The 18,141-nt window shown below is 46.4% G+C and overlaps 1 protein-coding gene across 2 annotated transcripts in view; it reads right to left on the bottom strand.

Annotated features, from left to right (window-relative positions):
- Positions 1–8,140, bottom strand: part of LOC119737374 (ATP-binding cassette sub-family C member 8-like) — a 37,586-nt gene extending 29,446 nt beyond the window's left edge. The window contains exons 1-9 of one of the 2 annotated variants that reach the window (XM_038211685.1): positions 7,504–8,140; positions 6,844–7,080; positions 6,286–6,486; positions 5,843–5,992; positions 4,212–4,367; positions 3,794–3,928; positions 2,846–3,008; positions 617–657; positions 75–323 (exon numbers count right to left, since the gene is read on the bottom strand). In XM_038211685.1, coding sequence (XP_038067613.1) covers positions 75–323; positions 617–657; positions 2,846–3,008; positions 3,794–3,928; positions 4,212–4,367; positions 5,843–5,992; positions 6,286–6,486; positions 6,844–7,080; positions 7,504–8,121 — 1,950 coding nt within the window. In that variant the 5' untranslated portion in view covers positions 8,122–8,140. Of the gene's footprint in view, positions 1–74; positions 324–616; positions 658–2,845; positions 3,009–3,793; positions 3,929–4,211; positions 4,368–5,842; positions 5,993–6,271; positions 6,487–6,843; positions 7,081–7,503 lie in introns of those variants that run through there. The other variant, XM_038211686.1, reaches the window with a different exon arrangement.
- Positions 8,141–18,141: the final 10,001 nt, after the last annotated feature.

The following is an 18,141-nucleotide window of genomic DNA, read 5'->3' as shown; positions in this document are numbered from 1 at the left end:
AGAAATTTGTCACAAAGAGCAACTATAAGCATTGGGTAAAAGTGGAGCAGTTTCTGAAGACATTTATTCCTCACCCCTTCATTGATGAGTCCTCGGCCAACTTCCATCTCCGTACCCTCCTCATCCGATTCCAATTTCTCAATCTCCAGTGCCTCGAAGAACGCCCTCAGGCGCTTGGTGCTGACCATGGCATTGATGTGCACGACAAGGACGTTAGGCATGATGGTGAGCGGTAGCGCCATTTGGTTGAAGACAGCGAGGGCAGCAAACGCAACGTCCGACGTCAAGGGCTTGCCCGACAGTTTGGTGTACAGGCCATAGGACTGTCAAAGGATGTAGAATAGTGAAACGAGTGGGTCGGAACCAGACCAAAATCAAACCAAAAATGTTGCTTGGGGAATTTGCTCAGTGAATAGGCTTAGAATGATTCAGCTGGCAACCGCGCACTTACCAGATATACACAATGCATGACAGTTTGGCCGGTGACCCGTTTTTGTTAAGCAAACATTTTGTGTGCTGTCAGCTTCAGAAAATTAGTTCACCTGGGTTTCTGAAGAATTACTTTCAAAGGAATTTCCATAATATAAGTCCATTAAAAAAAATACCAGACACTCACCACAAGTGTAACTATCAGAGGGCTAGCATTATTTACAGCCCCTGTATCGGCAAAACAAGAAAATGAAACTACTGTTTAAAGAACAATGCAAGGAATGATAATAAGATATAAAAATATCCAATCAAAATAATAACAAAAAAAAATTTAATAATATTTATTTTTTTATGAAATGTAATATTAACATTGTCATTAACATAAACAAGCGGGATATCGCATTTTGCGTGCCACCCGCTAGCTGTGTGTCTTACAAATAATCAGTGTGCCCTTAATTGACGTATGTTTGAGTAACTGAGGTTTCAAAATGCATAATGCGAAATTCATATCGTACAAATTTGTATGATCGACGGTTAAAGGGTATTTTGCCATATTTTTCATCATGAATGTTACGTTTTGCCTAATAGCGACACATTTTGGAGTGTTTTTATAGAGATAATGTTCTAATAACTATTCAAAGTCTAAAAGAAACAAATTTGCCAAACAAAACAAACAAATCCATGACTTCAGAGGACAGTGCAATCGGAGCATACTATTTAAGGATGTGCATACATCACCTTGCAAGCCTCTCCATTAACCACTGCACTTTGTGCTTAGGCATGCTCTTTAGGCCTTTTACAAAAAATGTGATACACAGACAGACATCAGACAGAAAGACACCATGACAAAAAGACACCATGACAGACAGACAGACATGAGACAACAGCGTATGAGTTTGTCGAGGTAGTTTTGTTGACACTAAACTGGATTATTCACAAAGTCAAGTCCCTAAATAAGTAACAAAGTGATACATGATGTTTGAAAGGACAATATCATTCCTTCTAGCCGTACACACGGAGCAAGCTCAGTTTAATATTAGGTTTTGCCCTATCATCGACGCACTGTATACTTAGTGTGCTACCTCCCGAGTGAAAATTGGCTACAAAATCACTCCGGTGGGATATCACAAGCTCGGTGGTTGAGTGAATGGCAAAAATCTTATATTGACTTACATCACCCCAACGCAAAAAAAAATCCATCGTATGAAAAGCTTACTTTTAATATACTTGTAGTTGATTTGTGACGTCATTTATATCCCATTCGTATCAATATGCAAACATGTCTGGTCAGCATAATGCCTGCATAAGGGCTGCTGGCTCCTAGCCCCAAATGTGGCCAGTTTACTGGACTGCCTCCGTAAACATAGGCCACACAGCCGCCATCTTTGAACCTACTCGGCAAAATTTTCAAAGTGATTTCCACATTGCGACTTCAGACCCAGTTCATTTATGCTTTAAAAATACACTCACCCTCTTAATAACAAAATTTGAACCTGCTGCCAGTGTCAGTTGCCCAGCTGCTGCGTAATTTACGATATTTTCTGGAGCCTTCTTGGCAACTTGTCGGTCCATCTGAACAATGCCCTCGCGCAATATGCAAGGGATCGTTCACCTGTCAAATCACACATGCACAAGGCACGCCGCAGGCCCGGTGGTAGTCCGGTTCCCAGGCCTGACAATTATTCCCGACGCTCACGTCTAAATAAGGCTGCATCTGAATCAACTGTCTAGAGCTAGGTCTAGGTCCACGCCCATTGAAAATACGTGAGAACGCGCTGACAATAGATCTAGCCGTAGCTCTGAAGCCCGTTTCGGACACGGCCTCATCAGGAATAGTCAGAATCTTTTGGTCTGGGAACCAGACTACCACCGGGCCTGCCTCGTGCATGTGTGATTGACAGGTGAACGATCCCTGCATATTGCGCGAGGGCATTGTTCAGTTGGACCGACAAGTTGCCAAGAAGGCTCCAGAAAATATCGTAAATTACGCAGCAGCTGGGCAACGGACACTGGCAGCAGGTTCAAATTTTGTTATTAAGAGGGTGAGTGTATTTTTAAAGCATGAATGAACTGGGTCTGAAGTCGCAATGTGGAAATCACTTTGAAAATTTTGCCGAGTAGGTTCAAAGATGGTGGCTGTGTGGCCTATGTTTACGGAGGCAGTCCAGTAAACTGGCCACATTTGGGGCTAGCTGGCTCCCTGCTATGCAAAAATTATGATGCACGTGGCTATTGTAACCAGTGATGGGACCGACTACGGTAGACTGGTCCCTAGAATATTCGGCTTGACTACTCTTACTACAGTCAACTGTATGAGTTGGAGTGACTCATACAGAATACCGTTAACAATAGTTCTTACTCGTAAAATGGCTCAAACTTCTTCGCGTAATAAGTCATGAATATTTCTCAAGCTTACTGAGCAGAATTCTCCAGCCCATCGCCTTCATAATGGTCAGGATCTCCAAGGCTCGTACTTTGCTGATGGAGGTATAGAACATGTCTTCCCACCCATACAGCTTGATTAGCTTAATTCCTTGCAGCAACTCATTGGTTCGCTTCAGACGCTCGTCAGATTTTTCCTGAGGTAGCAAGAGGAGAAATTAACCTTTACACAAGATTCACCCCTAACTATATATATTGATGACTCGATCATCTATAAGAAATGGAAAGGTTTTTTCCCTTTCTTTGGCTGGTAAAATTTCCAAAATTTTGCAACCTCTCCCCCCCCCCCAACCTAGTCACCTAGAGGTGAGGATCTTTAATTTGTCACTTTCAGAGAGAATTCTCATTCCTGGGACACCATCTCCAATTCAGTCTGGTTGCCAGTTTTACTTTATCACCAAAGTAAAACGACATCCCAAATTTGGACCTTAAACTTGACCCGCAAAACTTGACGTTAGTGGGCTCAATTCCATGGCGATGTTAAGTACTCAATCTTTTTCTTTTTTGGCTTATAGCCCCCAAAAACCAGGTTACCAGCCAAAATGCTATGGGATGTTTATTGGTAATGACTGGTCCCCTGCATATTTTGGGACTAGCATAAATTCATGTCTTCAATTATTAGGTGCATTAAAAAGGCACTATTAGGCCCTGCGTTACTGCCAGCCAAAGGCCACATCTGAATGACTTAATTGGCTGCGGCTGGAAATTACACACGCGCCTATGGAAGCCATTGCAGCCACTTGCCATAGACCTGTGTACGTCCAGCCGTAGCCACGTAATTTGGACACTGCAGCCTTACACTAGCAATTCACATATGGACTTATTGTGAGTTTCTCAAAATCTGTCAAGGTGAAAAGAGAAGGGCAAAAAATTGTTTTCAATGGACATGTTCAAACACAAGAGCTGCTTGTTAGAGACCTACCATAATAGTTTTCTGATATTTGGTAGTCTTCCTCGCTATGACAACCTGGATCGGTACGGTAACAAAGAAGACTAGACAGCCAATCAGGGCAGCGGATCCTAACTCAAAGTAAAGAATCACTATGTAGCCGATGATCTGACAGCGAAAAAGATAAAACAAAAGGTTGGCGATATATGCAACATTCTTCAATGATATTCCCCAGGCATTCAGGAATTACTAAGGAATTATACAGGAAACTGCCAAATTGAAAAATATTTATGAATCTCTGTACAACAGTTTGACAATATTACATCTTTTCAAATCACAACAATTTTGACTGATTCCACAAAATGAGTCTTAGGGACTTTTTTCTGTTAATTGTGACAGAGCAAAAGATATTTTATCTTTCTGCAAGAAAAACAATTCTTACGGAACATACCACAAATGGTACGGACCAGACAAAGTGGACCCATTGCGTCGAGTTCATAACATTGGAAGTGTCGACCGACATATGATTGGTGATCTTGCCCATGGTCATATCGCCCCCTGTCATCGTGTAACTGGAGAGACGTAGCGATTTGTCGTATATTGCCGCCTGTGGTTATGGAAAAGACAGCATGTTATGTGAGCATGGGTCACCAATGCATTGATTTTTGCTGTATCTCAAGTTTGCAAGTCAGAACAAGTGAGGCATGGAAACCTGTATAGGAAAGCAATCAATCTGGTGCAATTAACAAGCAATTCAGGATTAACATGTACTGTCATTGGCAGACTACATCCTGGTAATACTGCAGTGCATCTTTAGAAAAGTTGAAATTCTTTGAGAACACTGCCAAGCGGAATTCATTGTGCAGTCAACAGTTTTTACATCTTTTAACAAATATTGATAAATACTCGAGACAATTTACCCATTCATATTGGTCAAGAGCCCCGAACGTGGATTTGTTGATAAAACACCGCCTGATTTTTAAACACAATTCCTATGTTCTGCACGTCATCATGCAGTATGTGCCGCGCATGTGCCAATTTCCATGTAGGAAGATTATGTCCTTGACCGGTATTTAACAAGTACGTTTAGAACCGACTAGAGGCATGGTCATGGATAATGGCCCAAGCAGAATGACCAGGCCCTTAGGCGGTTTTAAAAGTACAGTAAATTTCGGCCAAGTCGGCACTCTTCGGACCTGCAAGTTTGTGACGACTCACGTGATTGCCGACATCTGCCGACTTACATGAATGGCCTACCAGAGACTACATGAGACCATCGTGACTTTTGGGACCTACTTGAGTTCGGTGAGTATTGTACGATGACTTGGCCAGAGTTTACTGTACTTGTTTAAAACCGGCCAAGCACATATTTATTCCCTTATTTCTTTGTGCCCATGCAGCAAATCCATGATATTTGCCGTTTGAGGTGATCACAAAATCTGCTTATTTCTACTGGATAGTTTTGTTTGGCAAAAAGTTGTCACTGACTGCACACAATCAATACAGAACTGAGCTATACTCAGCGGATAATTTTGCAAAGCTGAACTTTCCTGCTGAACAGGTTAATCTTGCTGAGCAGTTTTGGAATCCACTTGTACTATGGGTTCCATGCAAAAGTACCCCTTCAACGGTCAGAAAAGGAGAGTTTGGGAAGACCTAGACTGTTTCCCGGTCCATCTGTTGCGTATTTCGAAAGAAGTTATAGGAGGCAGGGATAAGTCTGGGAGACCATCGCAAGTTAAATTTGAATGCATTCACATGCCGAAACAACGCCTGATCATGCTCAAGTGAAGACGCTGTGGCTAATAGCTTTTGGCACATTTAGGGGGTCGTGCGCACTTTTCACGCGAACCAGTACAGCACAGTACGCTGTGTGTCATATTCACAGGGCTCTCAAAAGTCGTTAAAAAGTGCCCTCTTTTGTTTGCGCACGGAGCCCATACCTGAGGCACGGCCTTGATATAAGCACACTCAGTGATGGCAATGTGATAGTGGCCTTTAATCAGCAGATTATTTGCTGACCAGGATTTTGCCGCTATTACTTAGGACTCCACTTTCCCGCTTAGCATTTTTGTACTTTACCTGTAGCGATGCCTTGATGTGAGCAGACTCAGTGATGACGATGTGATAGTGGCCCTGCTGGGATAACAGCTTGATGATGTTGGACCAGAACATGATGATGATCAACACAAAGCCGTTACTCAAGAAATCTGTCACTGAGACGTACTTTGTCTGAAATTCATACAGAGACTTCATTCAGTCTTAATTAAAGATCTTATTCATAAGATGAAATCAACTTCATACTAACACTCAAAGTGGACGCATCTAGAATAAGTCACATGACATGAGCTAGACAAATCAAATTTCAGAATCTAATGGTTTAAGAATATTCCATGGTACACCATTGTTCCCTCAAGCAGGATACTAGTATTTACTACAAATGCTTCTGAAACTAAAGATAAACATAGACCACTGTTCACTTGTTATTCCAAAAACCATTTTCTACCCAACTCTTTTGATTTCACCTGATCGATGAGATTACCCTCCCCCTGCTGATAGTAGAGAGTGGTGACGTATCTGATGGCTCCTGCGAGTGCGAGGGGTGGTACGAAGGTGGCTGCGTCACCGGCAAACTTGACGAAGCCACCAATCATGATACGGAAGCCAAAGGCTCGGGCGTAGACACGATACAGACTGATGGATGTCTCGTTGGCTTTGGCTCGGGCCTGGGAAAAAAATTAAAAGTGATCAGAAGAATGAGATTGGTCCTTGTTTACCCCATGATTTAGCTCGAGTAACAATTCTGAAGTGAAAATTGTCGGGCAGCAATATCAACAGGCGTAACCTACGGGTGGGGCTCCGCCCCTCCACAAACTTGAGAATTCCTCCATGCTAAAAGAATTTTACTCTTATCTTACTCTCACGGACCATTATTATCTGAGCCTCTGGCGCTGTCAGCAATGCATATAAAGTGTCTCTTGATCAAACTCTCCCTTTTGTAACTTCTGTGCAGAATCCATAAGCAAAAATGCAAGAAATGTTATTTACTTCACATCAATCTGGTAAGCAGCTAGAATGTGTACCTGTTCTTTCTTGAGTGCCCTAGTGAAGACGTCCCTCTGATACTGCGTGGTGTGGACCTCAGACAGACTGCCCAGGTCAGATATCTCCAAAGCTTGCTTGAAACCTTTCTTGAAGATCCAGTTGAGCCACCAGTAGAACGCCGAGGACAGCAGGCTGGTGTAGCCTTGCAGATAGTACATGTCCTCCTTCTTCAGGTCTTCGGGAAACTCCTCCTCCTCACAGCAACACTTGCAGATCTTGTACCAAAAGACAAGCCACAATATAGGAGCTAGTACATTAAGAGAGACATGATGTTTGTTTTTTGCTAGACCCGAAGGTCCAGTCTTCTGTCCTCTGACTATTTTCCTAATTCTTTGTATCAAGCAGGTATTTAGCGTTTTTAACAAGAATTGAGGCAGTTTTACATTATTACATCTACTCATCATGACCATAAAACATTCCTTAGACCATCTGTGCTTCCTGGGCAGTATACATTCGTATTACCACTTCTGCACAAACAGCTTCAAACACTATTACCATCTCTACCCTCACAGGGCCTATTACTCTTTTTTTACACCCCTGTTTATTTGCAGAAACAACTAATTGTTGTGACAAAGTCTCTTGCCTAGGAACACATGCACAGTAGAGCCCTAAGACTTTGAAACTTGTTAGCTGCTCACCTTTGATATGATAACCCAAACTTCCAGCATCAGATAGAGGAAGTACATGACCATGGCAGTAAAAGTAAGATCATATCGGAGGATTAAATAGTCAACATCTTCGTCGTGGTTTAGATTGAGAAACCGGATGATCTCCACTCCGAGTGCTGTTAACCAGTAGGCAAGCAGCACCCAAGACATGTGCGGTCTGCTCCACAACTCCATCTGGTTGTAGTAGATCATTGTTAACAGGGCTGCGGTTAGGGAGAGGAGGGCGGGGACATAGAGGCGGGGGATGGTGGACGTGTCTTGGTAGACGTCAATGTCTGTTAGGATGCCCTCTCCAAGCTCACATACAGTTAGAGAGAGGAGGACGAAGTTGAGAACCCAGCGGATGTTGTGGCCGGGGAACTGGACGAGGTAAGGGTGTTGCTCCTTGCGGATGCTGGTGCAGCATCTTAGAACAAAGAGCACCAGGATGCCCAGCAAGATGAAGATGAGGTGTGGTAAGGTGTAGACGAGGTCCACAAAGCAGGCATTGTACAGCGTGTGGTTCAGGTCAAAGGTGAAACTGGCAAGATTCTCTGTGGCATTGGCACTGCAGTACCAGTCAAACGGTGATGCTTTAGTTGTATCCATGTTGGCGCTGCTTGCTTACAAAGGACGCAGGTCTTGGACTAACACGGCTGAAATATGGCATGTGAAATTACCATGTCAGAGAGAGAAAATATGTCATATACAATTACTAAGAACCATAGTCCCATTATAATTAAATATCCAACAACCATTTTACAGCTTTTCAATGTCGTTAATGTGGTTTGCATTGTGACTTTGTGTGGTCTCTGGCAACATGGCATAAATGAGTTTGTGGCTTCTGACTAGCGCCCTTGAACAAAATGTCCAGTGTTTCAGAGGTTGAATCTTTTCAAGTGTTTGTTCACTTTGATAACAAGTTATTTAATAGGTATTTGGATTCAACTGTTTGATGACAAACACACCCCCCCCCCACCAAAAAAGGGACAGAAGTACGATGATAAAACACATTCATAAAAAAAAAAAATCACATTTTACTATTTTGCATGTTCATTTTGCAGGTCTTCATGATCAGAACACAAATCTAACAACCCTCTGTAACGAAATTGAATAAAAATCTAGATATATAATGTCAACTTTAATGTAATGTCTTAATCATACAAACCCAGCAAAGTGGTGACTTGCATATCACAGATTGGAAGTTTCTGATGAAATGTAATTCCTTCATGGCCTTTTTATAAGAAACTGTCCCCCCCAAAAAATTCAAAATGGGAAAGACTATGATGTAACAGATGACGAAATATATGATCTGCACGCACACACGTTGCAGCACCATGTAAAATATAAGACAACAGTCAACCAGTTGTATGATGAAAGCAACACAGACTTTGGAATTACACAGTTTGTTTACTGTTCATACAGCCATCGTGCACTACCTGAATTGGTTAACATGTCGTGTTCAAACATCAGATATCAAGTGAAACTTTGTACCCTATTTCAAAAACTGAACGAGAAAAGGAAAAGCAATTGAAAATGTTTGTGGAGTCAAAAGTTTATCGTGTTATCTCACCGAACACAGAAAATTTGCAGGCTCTAGGTTTTTATCAAAAATTTGCTAAATTATGATGGTCGATTTTCTGACTTCGTTCAAAACCAGCAAGGGGAATATGAAGCTTAACAACGGTAGTTAACTGAATATTCGGCTTGGGTCATTATCATCGTCCATCCCCAAACCAGTCTTAAACAGACTTGTTTAAAACTGGCCAAGCACATATTAATTCCCTTATTGAAAACACATTAGCTAGCAACACAGCAACATATTGTGGCGCAAATTACTATAGCAGCGTAGTCTAGAGAGGGCGCGCTCGCGGCTGTGGGCCCTATATAAGGCCCCGTGGCAGTTGCGAGACGTACATGTAGACTCAGCTCAGGTAGACACAGCTCAGTAGACCGAGCGTACGCCGAGATCATCTGCGGGGAAGAGACGGTAGGCAAATTAGCTCGCGCGCGCTGACGGGCGTGTGCTGGGTGGTGCGGTGAAGTCGGGCTGGCATAAGGAGGCACGGAGTCCGCGGAGGCTACTGGAGGCGGAGCGACATACAGCGATCTGCCGATTGTAACGTGACGGAGCCGGAAGGGCGCGCTCATCTACCCGCCGCCTCGAGGAAGGATTGCGACTGGAAACGGTCGAGGGCGGGAGAGTGGAGGCGCACAGGAACGCTGGAGGCGTACGGTTCTTACCCGGGATTCAGAGGCTATCCCCAGCCAGGCATTGCCGTGCTGCCCAGCACTGCCTTACCGTAGCGGCTAATGCGAGGCTACCCCTACAGAGATAATTGAGAGGCTCAGAGACAATCACTTATTAGAGGCTAACATTATAATTTAACGAGAGGTCCATCATATGACATGATTCTATGTAAATAAATCAATCAGTAATTGAGGTCATTGACTGTTGTGTACTTAATTGTCTGTCCTTGTCCATCTTTGAGGTTGAGGGGCGTGCCGTGAGTGCTGCTACGCGTATAGGGCGGTATATTTCCATCCAAACGGGCCTGCATTCCCGGCTGCTGGGGTATTGATCCTAAGCTAGGTTGTCTGGGTAAAGGGACTACGGATCGGGTCACAGATATTCCCGCCACAAATGGTGTCAGAAGTGGGATTATACGCCTAGCTGCCATTTGCCCACGTTCTCATCCTTGGGGAGGCGAGGACAATTATCAATAGATAGGACGCCTCAAATAGATCAGACTTAATTTAAGTAAGACGAAGACACAAACTAATTATGACAGACCAGACTGCTAAGGAACTTCAGGAGGAGGTTGACAGTCTCCGAGTGGACCTCCAGGGAAGGGAAGATGAGCTCCAGCGTTCAATGGAGGAGAGTTCACGCCAGGAGGCTACAATAGAGAAACTAATGAGTAGGATATCTCGACTAGAGGATGCTTGGAAGAGCATAATAGGTCAGGGGACTTCGCTGGATTCAGGTGTACACACTGGACTTGCCTCAATTTCCCAGGTGCAGGACATAGGGCAGGAGGCTACTGGAGGTAACTGGACGCCTCCAAGGAGTATCATGAAGAAGAATAAGTCTTGGATGCCACAGGCACAATCAACTGGCATTAGAGGAGACACAACGCCACCTGTGCAGGCAATCGTGGAGTTACTGAAGCCAGTGGAGGTCATAAATGAACTAGAGAAAAGTGAGGAGCCAGCTCTTGAAATAGGAGGCGCAGGAGCCTCTAACAAGGAGACACCATGGCCTCTCAAACGAGATAAAAGAATAATCGGTGAGAAGCAGTTACAAGAGAGGCTGACTAAGAGCTCGGGTCGCCCAAGGATTGTCCCGGACCGCTTCGGAGGTAAACAACCGTGGATAGACTACAAGGAACACTTTGAGTCATGTAAAATAGCCAATAGATGGGATGACGAAGAGGCGGCGGTGTTTCTGTCGGCGAGCCTCCAGGGTCCGGCACTAAAGATACTTCTTCACCATAGAGACGGAGAGAAGAAGAGACATTCATACAGAGAACTTCTCAAGCTTTTGGATGGGCGTTTTGGACCTGGAGAGCGCGCAGAAAATTTCCTGCTGGAGTTAAGGAATAGGAGGCAGAAGCCGAAGGAAACCATACAGGAGCTCGGCCAGGCGGTACGTGAATTGGCATCATTTTCGTACCCGGAGTTTACGGAAACCGCAAGGGACCGCCTCGCAAGAGGACACTTCTCTGATGCGATAGCTAGTCAGTCTATTCGAGAGGGGGTATTCCGGGCCAATCCTTCCACACTTGATGAGGCGATACGGGCAGCCTTAGCAACTGAAAACTTCGAGAAGATTGAGGCTCAAAGGAATGGGCCAAAATTCGGCACTGGAAAATGTAGGGTGCTGGAGGACGCCGTGGAGGATGTCGTTCAGCATGGCGCAGAACAACAGACGGACCAAACTTTGGACGAGGCGGGTCAAACAAAGAAGAGGCGTGACACCAGGGTATACCGTTTTCACCAGAGGCGACGTGCAACCCCAGGGGACCGGTGCTATCATTGTCAAGGGTATGGACACTTTTTACGAGATTGTCCGGAAAAGAGAAATAAAACTAAGCCTCAGGGAAACGGCAATCAGCCTCTCCTAGGACCCGAGGAAGGGCTGAAACCACAGCAGGGTCAACCCTCAATCTAAAACCAAACTCAAGTAGTAATATCCCGGAAGTTGAACGGAAGGTACTTGTGCCAACAATTTCTCCCAAGAAAGGACTTTATGTTAAGGGGAAAATTCGTTCCCTTGACATTCCGCTCCTTGTGGATACCGGAACCACTGATACAGTTATTTCAGCCGAGGTGTATTACAGAATTCCAGCTGAGAGGCGGCCGAGGCTAGAGACAGATGGCTTAAAAGTGTTTCAGGCGGATGGGACACCGATAGAAACTTTGGGTGTGGCACAAATTGAGGTTCAGGTAGGAAGAACCGTTTTTCCAGTACGTGCAGTTTTTGCAAAGGTTAAGGCACAAGGAATTCTGGGAATGGACTTTCTCATACCAACGGGAGGAATGTTGGACTTTAAGGCCTTGGAGCTCGTGTTGCATGGAGAACACATCCAGTGTACAGGCCGATGGGGAACAGCGTTATGCGCGAGGATTGTGGTAGCCAGAACTACTGTCATACCGCCGGGACATGAAACCATTATACCAGGGAGGATGGATAAGTCACTTGATTCGTTTCATGTTGGTGTGATAGAGCCAGTCGAAGGAGGCGGCGTGGTAGCGGATAAGGGCCTTATAGTTGCGAGGTCACTGGTGAACATGGATGGAGGTACACTACCGGTGCGGGTATTGAACCCAGGGAGGCAGAAGTGCATTTTGCGCTGTGGGGTTACTGCCGCCTGCCTCACCCCAGTGGATGAAGAGGATGTCGATGAGGTGCGACAGGAGGCTATGGAAAAAGGATCCGAAGATGTACATGTCCCCGGACACCTTCAGGACCTCTGGAAGCGAAGCGTTGAAGGGCTAGATACGCACTATCATTACGCCGTTGCTGGGTTGCTGTCGGAGTTCTCGGATGTATTTTCCAGAGGAGACCACGACCTAGGGAGGACTGACAGGGTGAAACACACCATAGACACCGGAAGTGCCAGACCTGTTAGGGAAAGACCGAGGCGACAACCCCTGTGTAAGCAAAAGGAGATCGACAAGCAAGTGGATGACTTGTTAAAACGGGGGATTATAGAGCCGTCCGACAGCCCGTGGGCGTCCAATGTAGTTCTCGTTCGGAAAAAGGACGGAACGCAGAGGTTTTGTGTGGATTACAGAGGGCTCAATGAAAGGACGATCAAGGACGCTTACCCCGTCCCACGAATCGATGACACCCTTGACGCACTAGCGGGGGCAAGATGGTTTTCAACCCTAGATCTTGCCTCCGGCTATTGGCAAGTCGAACTTGATGAAGAGGCTCAGAAGAAGTCTGCCTTTGTTGTGCGCGGGGGATTGTACAGCTGGAGGGTTATGCCCTTCGGTCTGTGCAATGCCCCCGCCACATTCGAGAGGCTCATGGAGAGGATAATGCGTGGCCTCCAGTGGGAAACCTTGCTCGTCTATTTAGACGATGTTATTGTGTATGGACGAACCATCATGGAGGAAATCAACCGTTTGAGGGAGGTTCTGCAGAGGTTACGTGGGGCTGGACTTAAATTAAAGCCAGGGAAATGCCACCTCTTCCGACAGCAGGTTAAGTATCTGGGACATGTGGTGTCCCCGGAGGGAGTATCTACCGATCCAGACAAGCTGGAGGCGATAAGATCTTGGCCAACTCCGACTGACGTCCGAGGACTGAGGAGTTTTCTTGGGTTGGCCTCGTATTATAGAAGATTCATCAGAGGTTTTGCTGATGTGGCTCGCCCGCTCCATAGGCTAACTGAGAAAGCACGTGTCTTCCACTGGAGTGACGAATGCCAGGAGGCGTTCCAAACCTTGAAGACTCACCTGCAAGAGGCGCCAATACTGGCATACCCAGAACCTGAGGGCAAGTTCATATTGGATACAGATGCTAGCGGAGTCGGCATCGGAGCTGTTTTGTCGCAAGTGCAAAATGGAGAGGAGCGCGTTATTGCCTACGCGAGCCGTACACTCTCCAAGCCCGAGAGGAATTATTGCGTGACGCGCAGAGAGCTCCTTGCAATTATTGTCTATCTTAAACACTTCAAGCAGTACCTATACGGACAAGAGATAACTGTACGAACAGACCATGCGGCATTAAAGTGGTTAGTCACTTTTAAGAACCCAGAGGGGCAAATCGCTCGATGGCTTGAGGTGCTTGGGCAGTACAACTATGAAATAGTGCATCGCCCTGGGAAGAAACATGGAAATGCAGACGGCCTGTCACGTCGACCGTGCAAGCAGTGTGGACGAGTGGACGACGATACTGTAGAGGCACCTACGCCGGCGGATGTGAGAGTGGTTGTGGCCGAGCCAAACGTTACCACAGACGAATTGCGGGAGGGTCAGCTGGAAGACCCCTCCATTGCCTGGGTAGTACTTGGGAAAGAGGAGTCAGGTCAGAGGCCAGATTGGAAGAGCATGTCCTCCCGTGCAACTGCGGTCAAAGTTTATTGGTCGCAATGGGACCAGCTAGAGATGAGACAGTCAGTGTTATGTCGGCGATGGGAATCGAACGACGGTAGGGAGGTAAAGTGGAAGATAGTCCTCCCAGTCGGCCTTCGAGAGGCGAAGATGGATGAGTTGCATGGAGGGAAGACCGGAGGACACTTTGGAATCAGTCGCACACTAGCAAAGTTGAGGTTGAGATATTACTGGTCTGGAATGGCGGCGGACGTGAGAGCCTGGTGCAGGAAATGCAATATCTGTGCTAAACGAAAGTCGCCTGCTCGGAAAAGGCGTGCACCACTCAGACAGTACCGAATCGGCGCTCCGATGGAAAGGGTGGCGTTGGATCTCGTCGGCCCAATGCCGGCGACGGAGAGAGGCAACAAATGGGTGCTTGTTATAGCCGACTACTTCACCAAGTGGATGGAGGCTTACGCCCTCCCCGACAGTACAGCCGAGACGGTAGCCAAGGCATTTGTAGAGAACTTCGTTTGCCGATATGGCGTACCAAAGGAATTGCACTCAGATCAGGGTCGCAACTTCGAGGCGGACGTCTTCGCCGAGATGTGTCAGATACTAGGCATTCAGAAAACTCGCACGGTTGCCTACAACCCCAAGTCAGATGGATTAGTGGAGCGGTATAACAAGACACTTATCGATACGGTGGCGATGATGCTAGACCCCCATCGTAACCAGAGAGACTGGGACCAGCAACTCCCCTTTGCTACATTCGCATACAGATCGGTACCACAAGAATCAACAGGCGAGACTCCGAACATGCTCATGTTGGGCAGGGAGGTTATGCTGCCGGTGGACCTTACTATAGAAGCGCCTCCTCCTGATGACGAGGCTATGGAACCAAAGACAGACTATGGGGAGGAGTTGCGCAGGAGGATGCAAAAGGCCCACGAGCGAGCCAGAGAACAAACCAAGACTTGTGCTAGACGCCAAAAGTTGTCGTACGACAGACGAGTTGAGGGTGCAGGTTATGAGGAAGGTGACTTCGTCTGGTTGTATAACCATGCAAGGAAGAAAGGGGCCTCCCAAAAGTTAGTTTCAAGATGGGAAGGGCCGTACCTCATCATAAGGAAGCTGTCGGACGTTAACTACAGGGTACAAGACAAACCCAGAGGAAAGATGCTCGTGGTTCATTTCGATAGACTGAAGCCTTACAAAGGCACTCCTATGGAGTCTTGGCAAACAGAACCTCCGAGACAAGTCACTGAAACTCCGCCTCGTGTGGATCAGGAGCGATCGCCTGCAGGGAGGCATCACCAGAGGAGTGACGAGGAAACGATTCCTGACAGGGGTGTAGAGGAGGACAAACAAACTGACCCAGTACTTGACATAGGGAGCATTGACGGAGACGGAATTACAGAGACTATGCAGGACACGGAGAATGATCCTGTAAGCCAGAATCGAAGAAACCCACGGAGGGAAAGGAGGCTACCTCTCCGTTTCCGTTAGGCAGTATATAATTCTGTACAAATTCAGTAACTTATCAATTTGTTTTTATTGTTTACTTATTAGGTGACGACGACTGAACACAATGAAGGAGCAGGAAAAGAAAAAGTTCACATGTGAAGAGTGCTCACTGACGTTTCAGCACAGGACCAGCCTGGCCCGACATAGACAGGTGGGTCATGGCCCGTCTCAGATCTTCGCTTGGTGCGTACGGTGTCCCTTCAAGAGTACGAGGAAGGATAACTTGCGAAGACACTACCGTCAGAATCACGAGGCCCACATCCATGAGGTGGATCTTCTCCCCTTGGAGACTGAGAGAGAGCGGGCGCAGAGGCGACGTTCGGAAGAGGGAGAAAAAGCGGTAAAGGAGACCAGACGGATGGTGGTGAAGAGAACAGAGGGACGGAAGGTGAAGGATCTTGGATATGCTGAGACATGGGCAGAGGCGCTACGTATACTCCATCAGGAAGACGACGTCGACGAACAACCACGGGGAGAGAAGCGACCGACTCAAAGTGAGCCAGAGGCACAGGAGGAACCGCCAGCCAAGCGGAAGTCCGCTAAGCAGAGTACAATCACTCAAGGAGGCCCCCTGGATCTCTCGATTTCAGGACCGGAGGCGAGTGGAGGACTGTCTTTGTCACCGGCCTCTTTGTCCTTGCTAGAAGAAGATGTGCCAGCCCCAGTGCGTAAGCCACTTGGTGGTAAGCCTCGGGGGATGCTCCTTATGGCCCAGCAGGACCACGTGGATAGCAGTGAAGAGGAGGCGGAAGAGTTGCAACAACATGAGGCGGCTGAGGCAGCACCCAACAACGGAGCAGCTGCGCACATCCGAGAGGATCTGCGCCCAATCCACGTGACATCCCTGGAAGAGGTACTGAGGGGCAGGGTTACCCGAGTGAAGGAGGTGTCGACCACCCTCGAGTACAAGGAGGGTGTGAAAGTTCGTGAGCAGCGGTTGGAGAGGGTGTACGATGTCCAGTTCGACCAAGATTTCCGCAAGAAGTAACAGCGCATCCGAGAGATCACAGAGGCAACATGTTTCGTACCGGTTCCTATGAGTTAGGCTCGTTTCTCTAAGCCATCATTTCTTAAGTTTATACAGAGTTTTCTAAAACCTTTATATAAGTTTTCTTAAAGTTTCTTAAAAGTTTATAAAGTTTTCTATCAAGTTTTCTCAGAGTTTTATAAAGTTAACTATGTTTCCTTTATGAGGCGCATGTATAAAGAGGCGCCGACGTGTTGACGTTATGGACCTTTTCGTTGTTTAGATTAAAAGTTTTGATAAGAAAGTTTTGAGTAATTTGCTTTTGAATATCAGGTCTTTAGCTGTTATGAACGAGGACGTTCATGCTAAGAAGGAGGCTTTGTGGCGCAAATTACTATAGCAGCGTAGTCTAGAGAGGGCGCGCTCGCGGCTGTGGGCCCTATATAAGGCCCCGTGGCAGTTGCGAGACGTACATGTAGACTCAGCTCAGGTAGACACAGCTCAGTAGACCGAGCGTACGCCGAGATCATCTGCGGGGAAGAGACGGTAGGCAAATTAGCTCGCGCGCGCTGACGGGCGTGTGCTGGGTGGTGCGGTGAAGTCGGGCTGGCATAAGGAGGCACGGAGTCCGCGGAGGCTACTGGAGGCGGAGCGACATACAGCGATCTGCCGATTGTAACGTGACGGAGCCGGAAGGGCGCGCTCATCTACCCGCCGCCTCGAGGAAGGATTGCGACTGGAAACGGTCGAGGGCGGGAGAGTGGAGGCGCACAGGAACGCTGGAGGCGTACGGTTCTTACCCGGGATTCAGAGGCTATCCCCAGCCAGGCATTGCCGTGCTGCCCAGCACTGCCTTACCGTAGCGGCTAATGCGAGGCTACCCCTACAGAGATAATTGAGAGGCTCAGAGACAATCACTTATTAGAGGCTAACATTATAATTTAACGAGAGGTCCATCATATGACATGATTCTATGTAAATAAATCAATCAGTAATTGAGGTCATTGACTGTTGTGTACTTAATTGTCTGTCCTTGTCCATCTTTGAGGTTGAGGGGCGTGCCGTGAGTGCTGCTACGCGTATAGGGCGGTATATTTCCATCCAAACGGGCCTGCATTCCCGGCTGCTGGGGTATTGATCCTAAGCTAGGTTGTCTGGGTAAAGGGACTACGGATCGGGTCACAGATATTCCCGCCACAATATTATTCATGTAGTCATACATGAAGTAATGCACTTTTGGTGTTTCATCATGAAATATTTGAATATTTGAATGTATTCATATCTGCGTTCAAGTTTTTTTCCATCATTATATTTCTTCATAAAAGGATGGTAGAGCATTGTTTAATAAGTAAGTACACTTATGTAAACTGTCTTTTTTCAGGAGTTATATCATCAAAAAGTCAACCTGTGAAATTTCATCACAATAGGTGCTCAAGTTTTTTTTAGAAATCAGCATGTAACGGTTACACATTTTGTGATGCTTTTATACACATTATGTTTTTCTCATGGCAGAATTTTATGCAAAAGGACAATTGGTAGGATTACAAATATTATACCAAGTAAGCTTTCAGATTAAAAATCGAAAA

This window comes from Patiria miniata, unplaced genomic scaffold (assembly GCF_015706575.1).
Source record: "Patiria miniata isolate m_02_andy unplaced genomic scaffold, ASM1570657v1 HiC_scaffold_3, whole genome shotgun sequence".
In the NCBI taxonomy this organism is placed as follows: Eukaryota; Metazoa; Echinodermata; class Asteroidea; order Valvatida; family Asterinidae; genus Patiria; species Patiria miniata.
This window is presented reverse-complemented; position numbering and strand designations above follow the sequence as displayed.